This window comes from Martes martes (assembly GCF_963455335.1).
Source record: "Martes martes genome assembly, chromosome: 9".
In the NCBI taxonomy this organism is placed as follows: Eukaryota; Metazoa; Chordata; class Mammalia; order Carnivora; family Mustelidae; genus Martes; species Martes martes.
In genome coordinates this window covers 810,905-829,499 of record NC_137896.1, presented here as the reverse complement: position 1 = coordinate 829,499, position 18,595 = coordinate 810,905, and the positions used below count along the sequence as shown (strand labels likewise).

The window sequence follows — 18,595 nt, the reverse complement described above, 5'->3', positions numbered from 1 at the left end:
CTCGCGGCCCCGGGCCCGCCGCCTCCTCCCCGGGCGCCGGCCGGGCGGCGGCGGCGGCGACTATCGGGCGCGCGGGCCGCTCGCGGGGCGCGGCGCAGGGCGACGAGCCCGGACGGGACGCACTGACGAGGCGCCGACTCCAATGGCGGCGGCGGCGACGGCGGGGACGAGGCTGCGCGACGTCAGCGCGCGCAGGGCAGGCCGGGAGCGCCGACGGCCGCCGCGCGCCGCGCCTGCGCGCCATCGCCGGGCGGGACGGATCTCGCGCCCCGGTCCTGGTATCGCGCGGCGGGGGCGGGGCGAGCCCGGGGAGTCTAGTGGGCGACGTCCAGCCGGGCCACTCGGGGCAGAGCGGGAAGCGGCGGGTGGTCAGCGGCCGGCCTCGTCGGGCGTGCACCTGCCGGGCCCAGCGCCTGCAGCCTCAGCCCATGGCGCCTTGTGCGTATCCCCGAGGTCTGAAGAAGCAGAGCCAGCGAGTAGGACCACGACCCCCTACCTAAAGCCGCTCACGGCAGGGTGGACCGGACGGACCACCCTCCGGCCCGGCCCAGACGCCCCGCAGACCTCCCTCAGAGGGGCACCCTGAGCGCAGCTCTGCGGCCGCTGCGGCTGCACCTCCCCGCTTCCTAAGTTTTGTCTGTGTCCTTGCCTTCTGCAACCGCTGTTCCTGGGGGACCCTGTGCTTGGGCCTCCTCGAGGGGCCTGCTTTTCAGCGCTGTCTTGGTCCTCCAGGGACTCCCCGGTTCATCGCCGGTTTGCATGTTAGAGTCTTGACCCGGATTTAACCACGGGGAGGAAAAGAGGGTTCAGCCCCACACTGGGCCCTAGTCCAGGAGGGACAAGGGGGCTTTGGTCTCCGTCTGAAGCCCGACAGCCCCTGGAAGGAGTTCAGTTCTATTCCTCACTCACCCCACCCCTCCCAGTGTAGGGCCCCCGGCCTGGACCCGGCTCCCGGCTCCAGAGCCCCTGTGGCCTCTTCCCACCCTGGCTTCCAGAGGGCTCTCTTCTTCCTTCCAGCCCTCCCTCCTGCGCACGCCTGTAACCTTCACAAACGCCAGGCTCTGCTGAAGGAGAGAGGCCTAGAATGCTGGCTCAGGGTAGGGAGCCAGGCAGGTGGGCATCAGAGGATCGTCCCCAAAGCAGGGCCAAGGGGGACGCCAGCAGGCAGGTTAGGCCCTAAGCAGGGGGGATGGGGACTGCTAGGGTCATCGTGGGATCCCAAGACAGCCTCAGAAGCTGCACCAGCGCCGGAGAGACAGGATCAGCGGGGTACCAGACAACATCTCTGGCGGCTGCAGGGGGAGGTAGAGATGGTGCCGGCAGGTGGGTGGGCCATGGGGGAGTCCGCTGCGCCACGTTGCTCATCACTGGGTCTCCCTGGGCCCTGCCTGACCTAAGGATGGGAAAGGCAGGCTGCTCACAAGGGCAAGAGGAAGATGTGATTGATGCCCTGCAGATGGCTCGGCGTCCAGCGGGACCTGGCTACGCTTGGGCCATGGGCAGCTCGTGGTAAGGTGAAACATTATCTTGGTACTTGAAGGCCAGGTGGGAGACACATGCAGTCCCCCTCCCTAGCCCACCACCCTGACGGCACACGTGCACGTGGGTCTGTCGGTTTGTCCCCCCGCACACAGCGCTGCATCTCACTGCCACTGTCGGGGACCGCCCACCGCTCCCCTCGTCCCTCCCAAGGTCGTCCCTGGGCTGTTCATGCTCAGGCTGCCGTGAGCAGCCCAGCCCGGGGGGACTGGCTGTGTCGGACGCAGCAGATGGCTCCCAAAAGAGGCTGCGAGGATTCATCCAAGCTGGGGGGTGGGGCCTAAGGGCTGTGGCCCTGAGTGCCCGTGACCACCTGGCTGGAGGCACCTCTCCCCTGGGTGTTGGCCATAGCTCACCCAACAACTGGCCTTGGGGGGCCTGCAAACGAGGACACCTGTCCACCCAGTGGGTAATGAAAGCACCCACACCAGCATCTCGCTCTCTGGTCACCTCCTCAGCTAAACTCCAAGTGTATTCCTGAGCAGGGGTCTCCTTCTGGAAACCCCCGTCTCTGCGGAACTTTCTGTAGAGCCATTTCATCCCCAAAAGACCTGCTCATGTTCTCCAGACACGTGCCCCCCCCCCAGAGATAACCTTCTGTTACCTTCTGTTACCTTCTGTTACCTTCTGTGAGTCTAGCGTTTTACAGTTTCGAAACCTCGTCTTTTTAATTACTTCATTGGGTCATTCATTCCATGAATGTTAATTGAGCACCTGCTTATGTGGGGTGCTGGGAGTTAGGCAGCAGTCTCCGCCCTGAGGAGCTGGCAAGGGGACTGGGGATCATTGCCGCAGCCTGGAGAGCGGCTCTGCTTACGGCACTGAGCACCTGCTGCGTACGGGGACCAGGCACAGGGACAGGATCAGCCAGATGCTGCCCTGTGACCCAGAAGGGAGACAGATGGGAGTAAACAGGTCACCTTCGATTAGAGCTGAGACAGCCAGGTGGGGCCGCTGGTCTGGCCTTGGAGGGCCTCTGGGGCCCCGTCCAGAATGGGGGCTCGGGGGCAATAGCTCGTTGGCTAGGACTTGGAACCAGGACACAAGGGCAGCTGCGTGCCCCCTGGAAGGGCAGCTCCCCGTGGCCAGGCCAGGCCGGGACCCACTGCTGTGTGCAGTGCGGGTAGACAGCCTGGCACGTGGGGGTGCACGATGACAGTTAGCAGACCACTGAGGCACCAGCAGCTCGGGGGCCTGGAGCAGCTGAGCCCCCAGAAGTTAGAGGGCTCACCAGGGCCCCACCGGGAATCCATGGCCAGCTGGCGGACGTTAACCAGTTTCTGGCACCCCGCAGCCTGTCCTGTCCTCAGCAGGCACCCTCGGCTCCAACCCCTCTGTGTGACTTCCCCAAAGGGCCTGGCCGCACCCCTCCCCCAGCCTCTGCTGGTCAGCAACTTTCCCTGCTTTTCCAGGAGCTGAGCTTTTAGAATCTTAACTCCACTTTGCCAACAGCAAAGTGCTTCCTCGGTCCCCAAAGACGGTGCCAGGTGGTTCCCCAGATGTCTCACAGCTGTGGGGGCAAGATACAGATGCCCCCTGCTGGTGGTCGAGGAGACTGCGGGAGTGGGGGTGCTCTGCACCGTCGTCCCAAGTCAGGTGACCTTGACGTTGGCAATGAGATGAGGTAAGCTGTGTCCAAGGACCCTGCACTGCTCAGTCTGGGGGAGTGGGGTGAGGGGGACCTCACTTCACCTGGCAGCCAGGGGCAGCCCAGGAGGGCCCAGCACAGCTGGCTCTGGGCAGGTGAGAGCCTTGGCTCGCTCAGACGGCAGGAAGAGGCATTCTCTTCCCTCGGCCGTGTCCCAGGGCCTGTCCTGGCATTTATTGTTTGCTGCTTAAGGTCACGCTCCCTGGGGCAGGGGATGCTCGGAGGGGAAACACAGGCCTTCACAGGATTCCCAAGCCCACGCTTATGACTCAGAGCCCCTGCAGACCCCTGCTGGGGGGAGGGGCGTATCAGTCACCCAGCAGAGGACAGTGGAGGGGGCAGCTGAGAATCTGTCCTAGGGGAAGGGGATCAGGGAGACCCCCAAGCTCCCCCCCCACATGCCGCATCATCCCACGGGATGTCACTTTACAAAACACAAGTTCAAAGACAAAAGTATTAAGAACATCAAGATGGTGAATGCCAAGCCAGCCCCACTGAGAGCAGTGGGATGCCCTGAGGGCAGGCCTGGGTCACAGGTCCTCCGGCACCATGAAGACTGACAAAGAGGGGGGACCACAGAAGCCAGTGGCCAGAAAACCAGGGAAGAGGGCTGGACCGGGTGCCTGGGGGGGGAGGCAGGTGGGGCAGAAAGGAAGAGCAGGGTGCGTCCTGCTTTTCTTCCGGGGAGACCCCCCCCGGGGTCCATGGTTTGGACCTGGGCACCTCGCCTGGCCCTGTCGGAGCCCCAGCCCAAGAGAGTGCCTGGGTCTGGAGATGAGACGCTTCCTCTGGTGCTCAGCTAGGCCCACAGGAGCTGTCAGTGGTCACGCTGGCCTGGAAGCTGGGGGACGCCGAGGGCAGGGCCCAGAGTGGGAGAAGCAGGCCTGTCAGACAAGCCGCACGCTGTCCAGCTCTGGGCCTTTTGTCACAAGAACCGAGAGGTTTCACTTCCACTGAAGGCTTGGGTTTCTGTCCCTGCGCCCGGGAGTCCTGACCACAACGATGACACAGGGCGTGCGGCCCCCGGGGCCAGACCTCAACTCGCCAAGGAGGGGTCTGTGGAGCTCAGGCGACCGTCGCCAGCCAAACGCTGCTCAACTAGCCCCTCTTGGCTGGCTCCAAGGTCCCATGAGCCCCAACCACAGTCCCCTCAGCCACACTGTCCCCTCTGCCTGGGGTGCTCTTCCCAGTCTCTGATAGGCACACTCAGCCCCCTCTTCAACTCCTCTCCCAAGCCTGCCCGGGGCTCCTGGGTGGCCTGGTCCTCCCTCCTGTGGCTCTCCTGAACCTCACGCTCACTCTGGGGGACCTTGGGGCTCAGCTGAGTCATGACCGATCTGCAGGATCTACACTTGACCTGACCGTGAGAGGCCTTGCCCCACGCAGTGCTGCCTCGCGAGCCTGAAAACCCAAAGTGAGGGAGAGATCGAAAGGAAGACGTTTTGCACCCCTATAACCCGCTCAGCCCTTGAGCTCTGCCTTCATGGGGTTGGGGAATTTGGGGCTTGTGTACCGGTACAGCCTGTCAGCTCTTTTCCAGGAGCCCCTCCCAAAGGTGGGTTGAGCTCCCTGATCCAGCCCTCCCTGAGGCTGAACCTAATAGCCCCGGTCCCTAGGTTGGGATCTGGGCCCGGACACAGGATCTTTCAAGGTTCGAGATGATGCCCAGGTGGTTGCAGACAGCAGAGCTGGCCTGAGGACATGTGGCCAGGGGACATCTCAGGCTTTGCAGGTAGTGGGACAAGGCCGCTGTTCGTCACCCTCCTTCCCCTTCAAGCTGGGCGCCTTCAGTCTATCCCCCATCCTCCTGGCTCAGCTTTGAGGGGCAGCTGGGCTCGGGGGAGAGGCGGGAAGGAGCCCGACTCGGCTGCACTGAACCGTCCTCACTGAGAGGCCGGTTGTCCTGCCCAGGCCTGGGCCCAGACATGCCAGGAAACAGTCTGATTCAGTGAGCCTGAGGTCACTCGGGCTGGGCCACACAGGCAACCCCAAAGCTGTAGGTCGGGTAGGGTCCCCCGGGCCCTCAGCTCGGTGGAGGTCCCGCGCGTTCACCCTCAGCAGGCGGGAGAAGCTTGCCTTTCCCACAGGCCACGTACTGGCCTCTGGCGGCTCTGCCCGCGGCTCCCTCCAGCCCCCTCACCCCACAGCCCATGTGCCACATGCCAGGTGTGCCGCCCCTCGCAGGGCTGCCGTGGCAGTGACCCCTCCGCAGCACCCCCCAGTATCAGTGACTTCCCACTCCCTCCTTCTGCTTCCTGCAGCGACCCCAAACAGCACTTCTACCCCAGGGCCTGCCCTGGAGAACTCAAGGTAAAATGCAGGGGAAGAAGGAGGAGCGGACACTGAAGCACCTTCAGTGAGATCCAACCTGCCTCCTTCTCTTCCCTCCCACCCCACCCCTGGCCGCCTTCCCCGGCCACCTTCCTTTCACAGGCCCTCATGGCTCCGTGGCCAGGCACCCTTCTAGGCTCTGAGGACCTTCTCGGCTGAGGTTCTCGCCCTCCCACGCTGTTCGCCTCGGCCCGTCCGCAGCTGTCCCGGCTCGGTTAGATTGTGCCGGTGGCCTCGAGGCTGCACGTGCTTGCTGCTGGCGGCAGCTGCGAGGACAGTCCCACGTCGCCAGCAGCTGGACCCAACGTGGGCTCTTGGATGGAGCGTGGACGCGGGGGCGGGGGTCCCAGCACCAGTGGCCCTGCCCCCGCTTCCCGAGCCTGTTCCCGTCCCCTCCAAAGCCTCTACAGGCCTGCCCTGCGCTTGCCCAGTGCCCTGTGTGGTCACCTGGAGTCCGGGCTCTGGGGCCACAGCAGGGGAGCTCCTGGGGCAGCCGGGCTTCCAGACCCCCGTGTGGAAAGCTCTGAGCCCTTCTCTCAGCCAGGAGAGGGGGCGCACAGAGAGCAGGCCTCCTGCCCTGTCTCACAGGGGCTCCTGGGATGCTTCCAGGCCCGGGCAGCAAGCTCAGCCCTGCTGAGCCTCCCGGAGGCCCAAGTGCCAGGGACTCAGCTGCCCTCCCCCTCCCTTGTGTGGACTGGCCTCCTTTGCCCAGCCTCAGAAGCCTCACTCCAGGGGAAGGTGTCCAGTAGGCCGATGCAGCTGCCCAGGCGTCCTGGCCCCAGTCATCTCCAGGGAAGACCAGTTCTTGCGTGGACAGCATGTCCCACAGCTTGCAAGCAAGAACATTCTCAGGTGGGTATGGGCTTGGGGGAGGCGGGAACTGTGGTTGGGGTGCTGGCCCCTCTCCCCCCTGACAGCCCAGCCCTGCTCGCCGGTGGGGAGAAGGCCTCAGTCCAGGGATATAACCCTCCAAACCCACCTGTCTCCGAACCTCTCAGGCAGGACAGGAGTCTCGTCTGCTCCCCAGGAGCACATTGCGTGGGTCCTGGGTTGTCTTCTGACCCCGTCGGTGATGACTGGGGTGACCTGCGGCTGTCTCGCCCGGTCTCCCACCTGGCATCGTTTTACCTGGGAGGACTTCACAGTAGAGATACGGCACCCCCGAGGTCTAGGCGGTCAGCTGTCGGAGGCATGGACAGATACCCATTCGTGTTTGAAACCGGACAGTTAACTGAGAAATGGGGGCAGGTAACGGGGAGGCGGAGCACGTCTGGGGGTCAAGGGCGGGGCTCCTGCGTCTGCCTGGAGGCTGTTGAGTTGCTCCGTCTGAAACCACAGAAACTGTGCACCATCCCCTCCTGGAGACACCTTGCATGGCTTCAGGGCAAGGTCGGACCCAGAAACTGACCCGGTAGCACCACCAAATGCGTTCAGACAGTGACTTTCACTCTTTGTATTTTCAGCATTCTCAATATTTCCAGAATAACATGTGACTGCTATTTTTACCTCCAGGCCTCTCTTTCATTACGTAAGCCGCTCACGGCAGCTCTTTGTTCCAGGAATCCCTAACACGGGTGCAGAGGAGCCAGGCCGGGGACGCCGGGCCTCTTCCTCCCTCCGCCAGGCCTCCTCCTCCCTCCTCGGCCGTCTGGGCTGCCCGGCTTCCCCGCCCACCCTCAGAGGCCCAGGGAGGCGGTACGGAGGCTGCCGCGCGCCCAGCGCCGGGGAGGGTCTGCCCGTGCCCGCGGTTCTGCACAGACAGGCCTGCGCTGGCGGAGCTTGTGGGACATCTGCCCCTGGGTGTGGAGAGGAAGTGCCCCTCGGCTCAGGCAGCAAAGCCCCCTCTCTGAGCCGCTTCCTCCCTCCACCTCGTAATTAGCGAAACTAGGCGTGTTTGGGACGTCCAGGCTTGAGAGATTCTGCTTCTACCTCGCCTGCCCCAAGAGTAGAGTCAGAGGGGCCCCCAGGGGAAGCCGCCTCCGCCGCCCGGGGCCAACGGGGAGGGCCCCCCCGAGCCCGTCCTGTCCCCCGTCCCCAGAGCATGCAAGCCAGCCTAGGGGCTGCAGGGCTCCCCTCACCATGAGAAAAGTAGCCTGGAGGCTTGGTCCCCACCTCCCTGTCCATCTGAGGGTCAGGGTGGACCAGGGGCAGAGGGCCGACCCCTGAGGAAAGCTCCCACCCTGGGACAGGCGGGCCAGAGGGAAGGGTCCTTCTGCGTCCCGGACAGTGGAGTGTGGAGGGGGCAAGGACCCGACGTCCTGAGACCAACATGTTGAGAGGTTCCATCTGGGGTCCAGTGCCCATCCCTGCCCCCATCGCCCACCAGGCCACCCCGGCCCTGGGAGCCCAGAGGGGTGGGGCAGGGTCGCAGCCACCCCGCTAGCCGCCGCCCGCTTTCACAGCCGCACACTCCACTGGGCATCCCTGCAGGGACCCCGGCGGCTCTGGGCCTCTGACAGGAGCAGGTTTCAGGGCCTCTCTGGGACCCTGGCAGCATCCGGGCGGAGTAGCTGATATAGCCAGGACGGCGACGGCTTTCCTGGAAGGCGAGGCAGCAGCCCCCTCCCCCGGCACGTGAGGCGCGGGTGGAGGAGTGCGGGCTCCTTCGGCTGGGTCTGTGGTCTGTGGCGCCAAAGGGGAGGGAGGGCCGCTGCGGCAGGTGCCCCGCCAGGTCCAACCTGAGTTAGACCTCAGACGCCTCCACTTCTCCCAGGTCTTCTGTGACCCTTGCTGCGCTGTGGCCCACCCTGCCTGGCGCCCTGCAACGGCTTTGCTGCCAGCCCTAGGGCAGGGTAGCCTTCCTGCCCCCACTGCCCACTGTCAGCCCCCTGCCCCCATCAGCCCTCCTCCCCCCCACGGTCAGCCCCCTGCCCCTTCATTGTCAGCCCCCCTGCCCCCTCCCAACGTCAGCAATGACCGTACGGAGCCTGGTTCCTCACTTGTTTCGTCACAAACTTGTTTTAAAGGGCTGCAGCCCCGTGAGCTGACGGGAGATGGGAGCCGCCGCGAAAAGCGTGTTAGGGATGAGAAAGGGTTTAGGGCCTGAGGGGGCGGAGGAGTCAGGTTTGCCCCAGGAAGCAGGGAGTAGGTTTGGGCTCCTAGGCAGGGGCAGTGGGGGCAGCGGGAGTGGGGGAGACCAGGGCCGCAGCTGCCACACCCCGTCCAGGCGTTCTCTGCATCCTTTCCACATCAGAGCCTGTTCTGCCCACCCAGGAGCTCCAGCTTCCCTGGGAGCAGCCCCCACCCCGTGTCCCCCAACTGTTGCGCTTCGGGTCACTGGGACCCCGGGGCTTGAGCTGGTTGGTGGAGACCGTGTGGCCATGACCAGGTTTGAGGGAAGCCTGCCCCACGTGGCCGGTGGCTTTGATCTGGGCCTGGGGTAAGCGCAGGTTACCTGGGACCCCTGGCCAGCGGTGGGAGCACCCCATGCATACCTAGCCAGGCAGACGTGCCCCAGGCAGGCCCAGGGAGGTGGGCTGGTCCTGAGGCAGAGCAGGGGGCACCAGGGAGGGCAGTGGGACGGCCGGTCGGGTCACCCAAGCAGCAGGGCGGGTCTGACACAACAGGTGCAGGTGTTCGGAACTGCGACCCTTCCCCAGAGGTCCCTAGTGTCTGGGTCACATGGCCTCCAGGGCTGCAATTCCAATGGCAAAACTGAGCCCGCACTGTGTGGCTTCACTCTCCAGCCTAGTCCCACCTGGACACTGAGGCTGAGGGAGGTGACAGAGGTGAGCTCAGGCCAGCCCCTCTGCAGTGCCTCGGGAAGGACACAAGCCCGGTTGTCCCCGATCCTCATGGTTTAAGGGCTAGAGCTGTCCACTGACCTACTGAGACCTCCTGCTCTTGGCCGGCCAAGTGAATGTCTTGTTCCCCCTCTGCTCCAGGGTTCAGAGCAGAATGTCCAGGGGAACTGCTCCAGGGGCCAGCCCATCACTAGACAACCCTGTCCCTGGGAGCCCGGTGTCATCCCTGAGAGAGGGGGGTGCCCTCCCCTCTGGGGGAGCACTGACTGCGTAGTTCAGAGCCCCTGGAACCTTCCACCTTCAAAGGCTGGCACTGGCATCTGGCCCAGGAACTCGGAGCTGACCCACAGCATCGCCTCCCCCTTCTCCCAGCCCCCCTCCTCCCCCAGGTCCTGGAGCCAGCAGTAGCCCTCTGTGGCCTTGGGAGAGGTGTCCGTGCTCCAGCCCCTCCCGCGCTGTCCTGAGAGTCACCACCCACCCCTGTGGAGCGGAGCAAGGCCCCTACCCCTGGGAGCCCCGTGACACACTCCTGCTGCCAAGAGCGCGTGATGCCAGCTGCCACACTGTCCCCTTCCAGAAAGCAGCAGCCCCCTGGCCGCTCCCCGACCTGGTGCATCCAGGGGGCAGGACTGGGCCCGCCCTCATCACCCAGCTGTTGTAGGCAAAGGCCACTGCTCTCCCCAGGCAGGGCCTAGGGGTCAGGAGCCCTGAGGCAGGCTGGCTGGGCACATTCCAGGACTGGCTTCCGTGAGCCCCATCGCCACCGCAGAACTGGTCAGGGCTGGGATTTGTGCTATGGGGCCGGAGGACAGGGCCAAGTGCTGGTGCTGGGGCCCAGAGCCAAGCTGCTGGGCAGCTGGCAGCGGTCCCACACAGGGGCACGGTGGACCCCTCTCTCTGTGTGGCCATACTGTGGGCCAGGGCACCGCTGGGGGGAGGGCCTGGGGGGGGCAGGACCCCATAGATGGGCAGATCCTGGGCCAGCCGCGCCCCCTCTCAGGGCAGGAGGAGGAGGAGGAGGGGGCCAGGGCTACCCCAGCAGCAAGACCGGCCTTCCCCAGGACGGGCTCCGAGGAGCTGCAGCTGGCCTCCTCCTGCGACTGGCCACTGACCGCCGTGGTGAGGCCTGAGCGGCTGGCTGCTGCAGGCTTCTTCTACACCAGTGAGTTCTGGGGGCGCCATTGGGGACCCTGTGGGCCTGGAGACCCTCCCCCCATAGCAGGGCGGGGCTGAGCCCGACACAGAGGGGCAGGGTCCCTCGGCCTTTCCGCACCTGTCCCCTGCCTCGAAGTCTCCCCTTGGGTGGCCGGTGCAAAGGGAGAGTTGGGCTGGAAAGCGTGTGGGGCGTCCACGGGGCCGTGGGGTCCAGGGTCAGGCCTGTAGCACCCCCAACCTGTGGACCCCGTGGATCCCCAGGGTGAGGGCTGCCGGGGCAGAGACAGGAGGCACCTGGCACACTCTCCTCTCTGTCGCTGGGACATCCAAGCAGGCTGTGCCCCCTGCCCCTAACTGTCTGCCTGCAGACATTTCATTCCCCTGGATGAAAGTCTGCACCACTGCCCAGGCACTACTATCCCCACTTCGTCTCTGAGAAAGTGGGGTGCATATGAAATCCAAGAATAAGGGCAAAGAGAGGGCAGAGACACTGGGTGCCCCCAGGGCTCATGAGCGACCCCAGATAGCCCTTGGCACATAAGGGAAGGCCACCTGGGAGCCCCCACAGCCCTGGGGGCACACCTGGCCGAGCGGGTGGGTACCAAGAGATCGGGGGTGGGCAGGGCCAGCATCCGTGCCCCGCCTAGGCCAGCAAGACAAAGGGAGGTGCTTCTTCTGCTGTGGGGGTCTGCAGAGCTGGAAGCAAGGGGACGACCCCTGGACAGAGCATGCCAAGTGGTTCCCCAGGTGTGGACCCTGCAGGCCGCTCCTAGGGCTGGGCATGGGCCAGCTTCTCCTTCCAGGGGCGGGGGCGGGGGTGCCGCATTCTGGGGATGGGGGCGTCTGAGGACGGCATGTTTGCTGTTCCTTCCCTGACGCTCCGTTGTCTCCAAAACAGCCTTCCAGCAAGAGCCTCACCCTCCGTGATCCCCAGCTGCCCGCTGCAGGGCCCTGTGGGGGCACAAGGCTGGCTAGAGGGGCTCTCCTGCAGCCCAAGCCGCGCCACGGGGCCTCCCAACCCGCTTCCTCCAGGTGTGAATTCCTGCTCCAGACGAGGGGACGGGACTTTGCCTGCAGCATGCAGGAGGCCCGTTGCCACCCGCTCGGCTCCTGGGTGAGTCCTGCCTCTCCTTGGGACTTGTGGGGGGGTTCCCTCGGCCCCTCCCCCCCAAATGCTCTGTCTACTCTAGGCACAGATGTTCTCTGGCTCCTTTCAGGACCGATCGGAAGAGCCAGAAGACGGGACCCCTGCCATCCCCTCAGGTGAGCCATGGTGCCCGCCCCTCGCTCTGCTCCCCAGGCGCCTGCGGCCCGCCCCGTGGCCGCCCCGTGGTGGAGGCGATCAGTGCAAGGAGAGTGAGGCTGCCCGGCCAGCTGTGAGGGGGCTACCTGGGCTCACTCTGGGGGCAGGGGGCTGCGTGCGGGGGCACTGTGTCTGGGGCTGCAGGGGAGAGGAAGCAGTCCCCTGCTACCACTGAGCAACCCACCGTGGGCATCGCCAACCCCAGGGCCGGCACTGGGAGCATGGAAAGGAGATGCAGGTGTACCAGGTGCCCCCCTGCCCCCCACGGTGGCTATAGTCGTGAGCCCACAGGGGGCAGGGGCTGCTGTCTACACCGAGCCCAGAACTGTAGGGTGAGGCCCGAGGGGCTCCGGGGCTCAGACCCCAGCTCTTCTAAGTCCATTGCAAGTGACTTGCCCCCTCTGAGCCTCATCGCCCCAAGCCCTGAGACGGGGACGGTGCCAACTGTCGGGAACTGAACTGGGCTACATGATGCTCTGGGAGCAGCACCCAGCCCCTGGCGGGGTTCTGTCCCCAGTGGCCTCGGCAATGAGCTTTGACGGTCTTTTCCGTGTCATGGTGCGTCTGAATCACGGGGAACGTCCCTCCCTGGAACATCGACGAGGCAGCCGCGATGGCCTCAAAGGCCCCTGGGGACCAGCCACAGTAGCAGGCCGCCGCCTCTCTCCCACGACCCTGAGCACCGCCCCCCGGTCCCAGCCTTCCTCTCCTCTGTCCAGTGCCCCTCTCCCTTTCTTGCAGGTGCCAGGGACAGCCAGGAGTGGTCCGCACGGCGCCAGTGCCCAGCGGTGCCGGCCGTGCTGCTCATGGGTTTTGGGCCGGGCCGTGTGCGGAACCTGCTGCGGCAGAAGTACGGCTGGGCACGGCCGGCTGACCTCTCCGCATCCTGGCTGGTGGCAGACCTGCTCCAGGAAGACGACGGGGGCCAGGGGCCAGGGGGCCAGAGGTACGTCCCCGCCCCAGCCTCTCCCTGCTCATCCCTCTGGGCGCAGCCCCCAGGGCCGGGTACATGCTCCCACGGCCACCGTGCCGGCTCTGCAGGGACACGACCCGGTGGCGTGGGCGCTGGGGTTCACGGCATGCCATGGGAGGGGCAGGAGGAGAGCTGTGGGCCGGGTGGCCCCTGCCAGAGCTTCTGGGTGGGGTTCCACGTCCCCTGGGGAGCCTCTGTTCCGTTCCTCACCACCTACAGCTCCTGTCCACACTATGCCCTATGCCCACGCCTATGCCCAGAAGAGAGGTCCAGTCAGAAGGTGCCAGGGAGCCAGGTGAGGGTGGGGCCCACCTGGGGGCAGGGCCAGCTCCCCTGCCTCCTGCGGAAGGGGGCCCTCCTCCATTAGCCCAGGACAGATGGCAGAGGTCTGGGGTGGACACGGGGTCCTCCGGGGCATGGGGGGAGCCCAGGCCCAGAGGGCACCGCTGGGTTCTCAAACCCCAGGAGCCGGGAGAGCGGCTGCGGCGCCTGCAGGAGGAGCGGACCTGCAAAGTCTGCCTGGACCGCGCCGTGGGCACCGTCTTCGTGCCCTGCGGCCACCTTGTCTGTGCCGAGTGCGCACCAGCCCTGCAGCTGTGCCCCTCTGTAGGGCCCCCATCCGCAGCTGCGTGCGCACCTTCCTGTCCTAGGCCAGGTGAGTGGCCACGGTGCTGCCCACGGGCAGAGCCCAGCCTGGCCCACCTTGGGCACGTCCTTCCCCGTGTGGGCCTCAGAGATGTCTGGACGGGCCTGGACGGTGAACCCCCGGCGCACCTTATCTCACGCGATCTTAACTCCAGGGCAGGCCAGCGTGGCGGGACGGCCGGAGGGAGCACGTCTGATTTCACCCAGCTCCCCGGCCCTGGCAGGGATCAGCCCACTACCTTCCCCTGACACTCAGATCCTTGCCTTGGGTCCTCCTCAACACAGAACCCTGGCTGGCCACCACCGCTCTGCTGGGGCACCTCAACCGTACCAGCCAGGCCCAGCTCTGCCTCGATTTCCCCAGTGATCGGGGGGATGAGGCCGCCTGTCCAGCTGGGTGTGTGGGCCGCAGCCAGGCCCAGGGGAAGAAGCTCTGGCGGTGCACTGCTGTGAGGAGGGGCCTGGCCAGAGACAGCAACCTGGCCGCCAAGGACAGGCGGGAGTGCGTGACAGGTGTGGGAGGGGAGTGTGAACCTTTGATTTTTACAGCCGGCAGAAAGCGTGGCCTCCTGGTTGTCAAGGGATTCTGTGCCCCTCCCCCACCTCTCCGAGCACCTGCGGAGGCTCCAGTGGCTGGGGAGGGAGGGCCAGCAGGCTGAGGTGTCCCTGGTCCGTGGACAAGCCAACAGGGCATAGCCCGTCCGCCCTTCCTCCTCTCCCGGTGCTTCAGGTGCTGGCTGCCACGCGGGCGCCCTGCCCATCTCCGCCTATCCCTCGGGCCACAGGGCAGGCCTGCTGAGGTCGGCTGAGCTGGCAACCAGAACGGGCCGTCCCCAGCCCCAGCCGCAGACCAGGGTGAAAGGGAGCTGCAGACGGCGTGGCGAAGGGGGTGGGTCTAAAGCTGGGTTTTCTGATGCTCGGGCGCTTTTGGAGATTCACAGTCAAGTGGTGGGTTTTCCCTGGACTGCCCTCAGCAGCCTCTGTTCCAGATGTGCCGACCCCGCCCCACCCGCTCACCAGCAGGGCGGCGGCCAGACATCTCCCGGCACGTCCCCCCCCATGCCTCCTCGTGCCCCGCGGGGCCCCTTCCGTCCCCTCTCCTCTTCCTCATTCTGTTCTTCTCAGCGTTGTGATGACTTCTAAAGCCTCAGGTCACTTCTGAGACTGAGCTTGTAAATGTCCACCAAATCCTGCCTCTTGAGGAAGGAGGTCTGCGGGGCAGTGTCCTTTCTACTTTCTACGTGGGGGCACTTTGGGGATGCTGTAGGACCAGGACTTAAACCCCTTCTCTGAACAGCACCACTGGCCAAGGACAAGGAAGGGCCCTACTCTTGGACAGAGGAGGCCACTGCTCCTGGCCACACCCTGTCGCCCCCCCAGGGCTCCATCAGCAGCCCCCGGGACGCGTGGGGACTTTGCCTGGGTGACAGCTCACAGCTCACAGCTCACAGCAGCCTGGGTATGCCGTGTTTAACCAGGAACCCGGCTGCTCAGAGTAGTGGTGGGGGTCACTGTGGGTTTACACCGACCTTCGTGGTGGGGTCACACTTTCCTGTCTCAGAGTCCTTGCAGCCACCCCTCCCCCAGCCGCAAGGCATGAAACCTTGCCGGGGGGCGGGAGTGATGGTGCAGCGGGGCTGGTGTAGGCACCCAGGGAGGGCTCATCAGACGGCAGCCCCAGGCCAGCTGTGGGCGTGGGTGACAGAGATCCCGGGGCTGCTGCAGTCTTCTGTGTCTTCTCTCCCTTTTTTTTTTTTCCCAGAAAAATGAAATTATAAATTCTTCTGAAGTTGTAGCCATCCCCAGGTTAGCCCTGGCCCCGATGGCCTGGCTGGTGTCTGGTCACTTGGCCCCGGAGGCAGAAGGGAAGCCAGGGGAGTCTCCCCGCGGTCTTCAGTGGTCCCTGGGGCTGGAGGTCACACGCAGAAGGGACCGGTGCTTCTCACTTACGCAGGCCTGTGGGGGCAAGGGGGGGGGTGGGCAGAGCTCAGAGAGCCCTGAGCGGCAGCCCTTGGCACCGGGGCAGGAAGGCTGGGGCAGTCAGCCGTCAGCAGGAGCTGCCCCCTCTGCCTTGGAGAGCCCCAAATGCAAAAGGCACAACGTCCCAGCAGCAGAGGGCTTCCTGGCCTCGGGCCGGGTGGGGCTTCTGGGACCCCAGCCTTGCGTCTGCAGACAGCAGGGTTTGGGCCACGAAACTGGGGGTGTGGGGTGAGGGGCCACCCTAGGTCCTGGCCACCCAGGCTCCAGTGGCTGGAGGGAGAGCCTCAAGGCCCTCCCAGCCTGGCGAAACCCTCCAGAGCCCCGCATGCCCGGGGCAGTCCGCTCTCGTCCTCTGCCCGGGCTGGGTGGCCTGAGCGAGGGCTCTCCTGTCACAGAGATGGGACACCTGCCACCCCTGCTGGCCCTTGGCTGAGATGGGCCTTCACCTGTAGGGTGGAAAGGGTGTGGCTGCCGAGGGGGCGGGGGACCCTAGGGGATGGCCACAGAAGTTGCCTCAAGGGCAGGATTGTGTCCGAGGGCCTCGGTGGGATGGGGGGAAGGGGAGGCGCAGCTCCACGATGACAAGGACCCCAGTTCTTGGACCCCAAGTTTCAGGATTGTATGTGGGACCTGGCAAGGGCTGCTTGAGAGGAGGTGGGCAGCGCCCAGTTACCGCCATCCTGAGCCTGGGGGCATGCAGGGTCCTGGACACTGCTTTTTAAGAGGAAAGAAGTCTGATTCTCCAAAGAAACCAACACCCCAAATTTCCTGCCGCAGTGAGACCCCTCAAGAAGACGTCGTCCTCCTGCGAGGAGGTCTCTCCAGCCCCCCCAGCACAAAACCATCTCTGACCCAAGTCCGTGGACTCTGCCGGGCTTGCAGCCCCAGCGGGTGGGGGCCACGTCCCAGAGCCTCGGCTCTTCCGCACCCAGCGCAGAGCCGGCACGGAGCCGATCTCGGGGAGCAAGGAATGGGTGGACGGACGGATGATGGACAGATGGACGGATAGGCAGACGGATGCCCGGTGAGGCTTCCGCAGGGAGAGAAGCCTCGCAGCTACGCTAAACCAACCGGCCAGGCCCAGCCAGGGGCGGGCTCTGCTGGCCACGCTTACTAGTGCGCCTGCTCGAACAAGAGGCTGGAAGGCTTCTCCTTGCCGTGGTGGAGAGGAAGTGGGTCAAATCCACCAATGAAATCCACTGAAAACAAACAAGACCCAAACAACGGAAAAGATGGCAGAACAGAGAGCATGCCCAACCACAAACCTCTGCGTGCTGATGGCAGAGGCGGGGCGAGCCTGGGGGGCTCCAAGGGGAGGGCAGGTACCGCCCCACGCCCGACCCAGGCCTGGCCACGTCCCTCTGGAGGATGGACAGTGTGACTCCTCAGGCAGAACGTTCCGGTGGACACTGACGAGCTCAGCAGGGGGAGGCAGCCTACGGGGCCGGTCTGGGCCCTCAGGGCTGGGGGGCACCTCACTGTGGCCCAACCACGGCCCCCCGCCACGTCCACGAGCATCAGCCACCTGCCCCTTGAAGCTGTGTCTGCGCAGCCGGCGGGTGGCTGGGCTTGCTGGGCAGAGGTGATGCATTTCTGAACCCCAGGGCTGACTCCCGTGCCGGAACGTTTTAATGTAACCAATACGTGAATTCCCCTTGGTTTTCTCCCAGCCGGCAGTGGTCTGAGGGACGGTTTGGGGGTCACGTGGCGTGAGAGCTGGGGGACCTGGGGGCTGGTCCAGAGCCGGTCTGGTCTCCCAGTATAGGAAGCCATTCGACCCCCAGAGAGGGCTCTGCCCACGGGAGCAGTGGCCCCCGGGTGCACCCAGGCCCAACCCACCCCATCCTTGTCTTCTGCAGAGTCTTTCCAGGAAATCGGGTCAGAGCCAGGGGCAGTTAGGCCTGGCAAGCGTGCCTGAGATGTTGCAAATCAGAGGAAGGTCAAGGGGGTCCCCCTCTGTGAGCAGAAAGCAAACGTGCTGCTCAGACGGTCCAGCCGGCACTGAGGCCTGACGGGGCCCCCACAGCCGGTAGGGCCCGGTCTCTCAGGCTGCGGGAGACGGAGCGGCCCACCCCTCTGCAGGTCTGAGGGCTGAACCTCTGCCTGCAGCTGCCGTGGGGGCTGTGGTGGGACCTGCCCTGCAGTCCGGGAGCCCTTGGACCTGGGGGCTTGGGTGTGAGCTGAGCCCTGGTGCCCAAAGCCCGGGGACCCTCTCATCTGTTCTGAGGTGGTTGGGCCATCCTCCTCTCTGCTCAGACACAGACCCCTGAGGGCAGGGGTATCCACCTAAGAGGCGAGGTCTCAGGCTTTGCCAGCAGAAGTCCAGGAGAACGCGGAGTCACCACCTCTGTGTCCAACCTTCTGCTCCCTGCCCACAGGCTGGACGGTCCAGGCCAGGTCACCAAGAGGCTGTCGTGGGCACCCGGGGGCCAGACACTTCCAGCCGTCCTCCTCGGTGAAAACGCTGCCCATGTAGCAGGCGTAGACGAAGGCCAGAGGCTGAAAGACACCGAGAGGCCGAGATGAGGACAAGGCAAGCTCGAGGCACAGGGGACAGAAGCCTCAGGGTGTCCTGACCATGAGGCCACAGCCCCTGCCAGGCCTCAGTTTCCTCAGCTGTAAAAGGCACAAGGAGAGCGCGTCTGTGGGACTTCCTCAGCTCCGATGTTCCAGGCGACATCTGACTTCCTCGCCGGGGGTGAGCGGGATAAGGGCTGGCCAGTGGGTGAGTCCGGAAGGTGACCACCTGCTTTAACGGGAGGCTGAGGTGCAGAGAGAAGCCTTCAGAGACACGACCACAGCTGATGGACTCCCAGACCGAACCCCTCGCCCCAGTTCCAGCCCGGCCATCACCATGGGGTCCTCTTGCCGTAACCAACCACCAGCTTTCTCCTTCTCGGGGAGGGGGTGCCCACACGCAGACCCGGCCGGAGAAGTCAGAGCCAGGCTGGTGCTTCGGCTGCAGGTGCCAAGGACCCAGCTCGGCGGGCAGTTCTGGACGGAGTGGACAGGGCAGGCTGCTGCCCTGAGGGAGTCAGGGGCTTGGCTGGGCAGAGGCTCCCCAGCCAGGCCCCCGGGAAGACACTCAGACTCCAGGGGAGAGGGCAGGTGGGCATCAGGTGTCCCGTGGACAGCGAGACACCAGGACCACTATGGGAGGAAGGACTCCAGCTGAGATGGAGGGGCTGGCACTGCCCGTGGTCCGGTCTCTCTGCACTCGTGTGGCCCAGGCGATGTAACCAAGGGTTAACACCTCCCGAGGGTGGCATTCACGCCGT

The 18,595-nt window shown here is 65.1% G+C and overlaps 1 protein-coding gene across 1 annotated transcript; it reads left to right on the top strand.

Moving 5' to 3' along the window:
• Positions 1-10,056: 10,056 nt before the first annotated feature.
• BIRC7 (baculoviral IAP repeat containing 7) lies at positions 10,057-13,342 on the top strand (the record flags this gene model as incomplete). The annotated part of the gene is given in 8 exon segments (XM_080814718.1): positions 10,057-10,423; positions 11,064-11,163; positions 11,449-11,530; positions 11,607-11,679; positions 12,461-12,665; positions 12,912-12,987; positions 13,158-13,293; positions 13,296-13,342. Coding segments are annotated over 8 exon segments (1,086 nt in total).
• Between the last annotated feature and the right edge of the window lie 5,253 nt (positions 13,343-18,595).